This window comes from Orbicella franksi, chromosome 5 (genome assembly GCF_964199315.1).
Source record: "Orbicella franksi chromosome 5, jaOrbFran1.1, whole genome shotgun sequence".
Classification (NCBI taxonomy): Eukaryota; Metazoa; Cnidaria; class Anthozoa; order Scleractinia; family Merulinidae; genus Orbicella; species Orbicella franksi.
In genome coordinates, this window is record NC_138149.1 from 26,229,901 (window position 1) to 26,234,900 (window position 5,000).

Below are 5,000 nucleotides of genomic sequence, written 5' to 3' on the forward strand. Positions count from 1 at the left end.
ATAATGTACTGCATGTTACCCGTTCATCTGCAAATTTGAACCAAGGCTCAAAGAGCTTGAGTGGAACCCTGTAATCTCCAGCAACAGCAGACTTGGTGCACGTGATGGGACCTTTGCATTGTCGCAGCTCAGGCTCTGACCAAAAATGCAGGCACTCTTCTTGCTTGCAACCTCGTGTCTTGTGATTGCGACAATGGTTAACGGACCCTTGCTTACAACAGACGGGACAGCAGACTGACATCTCATAAGCCATGTTCTTCAACCAATGAAACTCTTTGCGCATGCATTCAAGCATTAATCCTAGTTGTCGGCACACGATACGCGCCACATTTACCTGAAAGGTATCGAGGCTTGATTCTGGAGATAGATGCATCTCTGGTGATATAATTGTGGATACCTGAGAAGTACTATCTTCTTTGTGGACAACAACCTCAATGAAGGAGGAATGGCAAAGGAGGATAACAGAACAGCCTTCAGCTGGGTGGCTGTAGAACCTTGCAAAATTGTAATGTAACTGAGGTTCTGATTGGCAAAGCCATTCCTTGTTGCACCACTGAAAGATCATTAGCACCAAACGAGGAAATAAGCCAGAAGGTACTTGCCCAGATTTAAACCTCACAAAAAGCGATGGAATTCCTGCAGATGCAATCAGCTGAGCGACGTCCTCCTTTGGTGGGAACATAAGCATGGAAGGTACAAGATACTCTCTGGGTGACTCGCCCTCCGCTGATGACGACCAGGGACACAATAAGCAGAACTTCTCCATCATAGCGATGAGGCTGTCACAGGTTTCTCCATTATCGAACAAAGGACCCCACACGTGTTCTAAAAGTTTTGCGTCCAAGATTCCCGTTGTCTCAAGCTTTAGCCAAGCTTTGGTGAATTTCTTCTCGTTACTTTTATATGGCGTGACGGTAATGATCTTCTTAAAGACATCTATCAACCACTGTAGATCCAAGATCACCATTTTGTTTAGCTCAGGGGTGTCACCAAAGTGAATTAAGATTCTCTGGTCATGTAAAAAGTTCAGTAATGCTTCAAACTGTTCATCACTGTAAATTTCGCATACGTCAAGAGCAATCTTTCTGGCATCGCCAAAGGAAATCCACTTGTAGCCATCTCCAAGCATCGCTCGAACAGCCTTTTCGTACTTCAACCACTTGATTGGAATCACTTCTTTCATTTGAGGCAGTTCCCTAGCAACAGTAAGTATTTCGCTTTTCAGGCGGGTGACTTCTGGACATTCTTGTTCACTTCCTGATTTCGTGTTGTCAACAACAAACACATCAAATAAATGTTTTCCGAAGGATTTTGTCTGTAATGACCCAAAGATCTCGCGAGCAAGCTCTTCAGGTTGTGCGCTTTTATAAGGCTTGTCAGCGTGAGTGCAAACAAGGAACACCGGAGGCAACCTCTCTGGCAATATCTCAGATTCGGGTGTCTCCTCGAGGTCTTCATCTTGTGGAACCAGACTAGAAATTGAGGACATCCATACGTCCAGATAATCCCTGTTGCTCCTTTCACAAAAAACATCTTCAATATTCTTGTAGAAGCCCTGCTTCACTTGCGGACCGACAGTTTCAGCTGGATCTTGACTTAGGTTGTAAACCAGACAATAAATTCCTCTTCCTGTAAGGAAAAGCGGATGGGTGGCGTAATAAACTAATTGTCCACCAAAATCCCACAAAACGGAATAGATTTCTTCTTCAACTTCGCCATTCTCAACAACCTGACGCAACTTGTGAATCAATGCTGCTATTTCTGGTGGCACTTCAGGTACGTGTGATACGTCTGGCAAATCTGGCACGTTAACAAGAGCATCAGCTGAGACTTTGTGGTAACCTTCAAGTGATGTCAACGACACTGTATTATCCCAGGTCATATTTTCATCCTTCAATTGACTTGATTCCGGTTCTTTTGGTTCTTTCTTGAGGTTTCTCAAGATATATTGAGCTGTTCTATGTTCATAAGAAATTGATACCAGGTCTGAATCGGTTGCTTGGGTTTTCTCCCCTACTTTCCAAACCTCTGCCGACACGTTAAAGTAGGAAGGATCCATCTCAATCCCGGTAGTGCTGGCTTCCTCTGGATTAAACCGTTCTCCTTTCAATGACCTTTTTAAGCTGGTTTTTCCTGACCGACTCTGTCCAATCAACATGATTGGCAGTCTCTTTACACAGGTGTTTCCTTCTGCAAGGGCTTTTTGGTAAGCCCGGATGGTCAGAGGGCCTCGAGCAATAATCTCTAGGGGGGCTATAAGGAAAGAATCGAACGACGTGAACATAATAGTCAGTTTTCACTAGTAAGCAGCGGATGAGTGATATAAAATGCAGCAGTTTTTGCAATGCTTACCCAATAGGCACAAATTTCTCGAGCACCGAGGGAAATAATTCATATAAGCTCATTGTCGCTACACAGATAACATCTGCTGACTTAAAATATAATTAGCCCAAAGAGATCTCAAGGGCACATTCTAATTGCATCTCTAAATACATGCCTGATAGGTAGTTCTGATGTTATTAGCCTAATAATAAAACAAAGCTAATCCGAACCTAATTTGCCATACTAGATCGACAACCTATATTTAACAAATAAAGAAGCCTCAGCCATGTATTTATTATTATTATAATTATTATTATTAAAGATTCGCATTATTATTATTATTATTATTATTATTATTATTAATAGAACATGAACTACAATAGGACAATGAAAGGAGATACAAAAGATAATACAGAAGGCAATGTTGTGCGCTACAAAAATACAAAAAAAGAATTACAAACTATTACAAAGTACAACATTTTGAGTAGGTACGTTGCAAAAAAAGAAACAATTACTAAATTAAGAATTAATTTAATTAATTAATAACTTATGTAATTAAGTAAAATGAAAAAACTCAAATAAAGTCTTTCCACTTTTTGTTGAAATTGTCAGAGGTTTTATTTTTAACTGCTATTTGTTGTGAAGTATTTAATTTGTTCTTAAGTAAAGAAGGAAAGCCGTCAAAGGGTATATCATCGCTGTCTTGGATAGTGCAAAAGATATAATACTTGGCCACCAAAGTGACACAGTTTAAAATGTCTCTTGATTCTGTGGTGTCATCATGCCAACCAAAAAGGATATTACGTTCGGTGAGAGTTTTTATGTTTTTATGTTTTTCAAACCACCAATTTTGAAATGCAGACCACAAATTGGAAATTACAGAACAAAGGTAAAATAAGTGAGGCAATGTTTGCGGTTGCATTTTGCATAGCTGACAGATTTCAGAATCGCATGGCTTCATACGGTAAAGGGAACACCTAGTTGGAAGTATGTTGTGGATAATTTTATATTGAAAAATTTGAAGCTTTGTTTCGAGCGTGGTAACAAAGGGGAGGTTATAAACTTTCTTTAAGCATTCTTTCGAGAAACCATATTGTAGTAATTTTGGTTCAGCAGTTGGGGGTTGGAAGTAGTGGTAGACCTATAATTGCTGCATAGACAGCACGGGTGGTGAAATTCTAGACAGAGGAGGTTCTTGTGACGCGTTGTCATTTTCAGTTGGGATTTCTGTGCGTTTGATTGTGCGTCTCCAGCTTGGTGGAATGGCGCTTATTAAACCATAGTAGGCTGTAAACGGGACATGAAGCTGAAAGATTCGTTGAAATTTGTCAAGTGATAATAAGTTGAAATTTTCGTCAAGCAGGTCATTTATGTACATGATTCCAGTTCGTTGCCATTGTTTTAAACAGATCATCTGTTTATCTATTAAAATGTTTTTGTTGTTCCAGATAATTTCGTTTTGCTTGTGTGTATTGTCTTCTAAGATAATGGGTGTGTTTTCTTGCCAGTACTTTAATATTGCGTGATAGAAGGGTGGTACATTATTCAAATTCAGTAACTTAACATCATATTTACAATTTAGTAAGAGGGAAAGACCGCCGTGTTCCCTGAAGAAATGTTCGATAAGAGTTTTCCAGGAGGAGTCGGAGTTTTGGCATTGTCTTTTAATCCAGACAATTTTGAGCGCGGTGTTCATTATTTCAGAGTCGATCATTTTCAATCCGCCTTTATTTTTTTTCACCAACTATTGTCATTCTCTTAATTTTGGGGGGTTTACCCTGCCAAATGAAATTAAAGATCATGCTGTTAATCGTGTCAGACAAGTTTTTAGGTAAATAAAGATTGGAGCTGTTGAAAATTAATTTTGATAAAGCTAGAGTTTTGACGATGTTTATTTTGCCAATTAAGGTTAGTTTCCTATTTTTCCAGATATTTAAAATCTTATTCGTATTTCGCAACTTTTCATCGAAGTTGAGCTTATCAGCTTTGGTGGTGTCGTAGGAGAAGAATACACCTAGGGCACAGATGGGATCGACAGGCCAGTTGAAATTAAAAGGAGTGTCGGATCTGTCTTTCCACTTGCCAAGCCACATGGCTTCGGTTTTGGAGGTATTGAAAACAAATTGAAGGTCTGATAGAGGACAACCTTGTCTTACCCCACGCGTTAAAGAAAAGAAGTGAGACGCGTGGCCATTGTTCAGAACACAGCTGGAAATGTTGGAGTATATAGTCCTGAACCACTGTAGAAAATTTGGCCCAAAGTTGAAGAGCATGTGAGCTTTCCCTAAGTAATTCCACTCAATGGTATCGAAAGCTTTCCGGAAATCCACAAAAACTGCCATGCCAGTAGAATTTTCTTTTTCCAAATAAAACGTTAGATCTTGAATTAATCGGATATTTTCACCAATGTAGCGTCCTTTTACATAGCCAGTTTGGTCGGGATTTATTATTTTAGGTAATGCTTTTTCTAAGCGATTTGCTAAAACTTTATTGAGAATTTTGTAATCAACGTTCAAAAGAGATATCTGTCGAAGATTTTCAAGAACGGTTTTATCTTTATTTTGGGGGGGGGGGGGATAAGAGAGATTATGCCTCGTCGTTGGGATATCGACAACGAGCCGTTTGTGAACGCGTAGTTAAAACTTCCAACAATCAGTGATTTTAGCTCTGGCCAGAAA

General features: G+C 39.5%; 1 protein-coding gene across 3 annotated transcripts in view; it reads right to left on the minus strand.

The window, feature by feature from the left end:
* The window catches only part of LOC145487349 (uncharacterized), a 16,616-nt gene that overhangs the window by 3,705 nt on the left and 7,911 nt on the right, over nucleotides 1-5,000 (minus strand). For all 3 annotated transcript variants that reach the window (XM_081466112.1, XM_081466111.1, XM_081466113.1), the window contains one exon: nucleotides 20-2,253. In XM_081466112.1, the coding sequence (XP_081322238.1) occupies nucleotides 20-2,253 (2,234 nt within the window). The remainder of the gene's footprint in view (nucleotides 1-19; nucleotides 2,254-5,000) is intronic.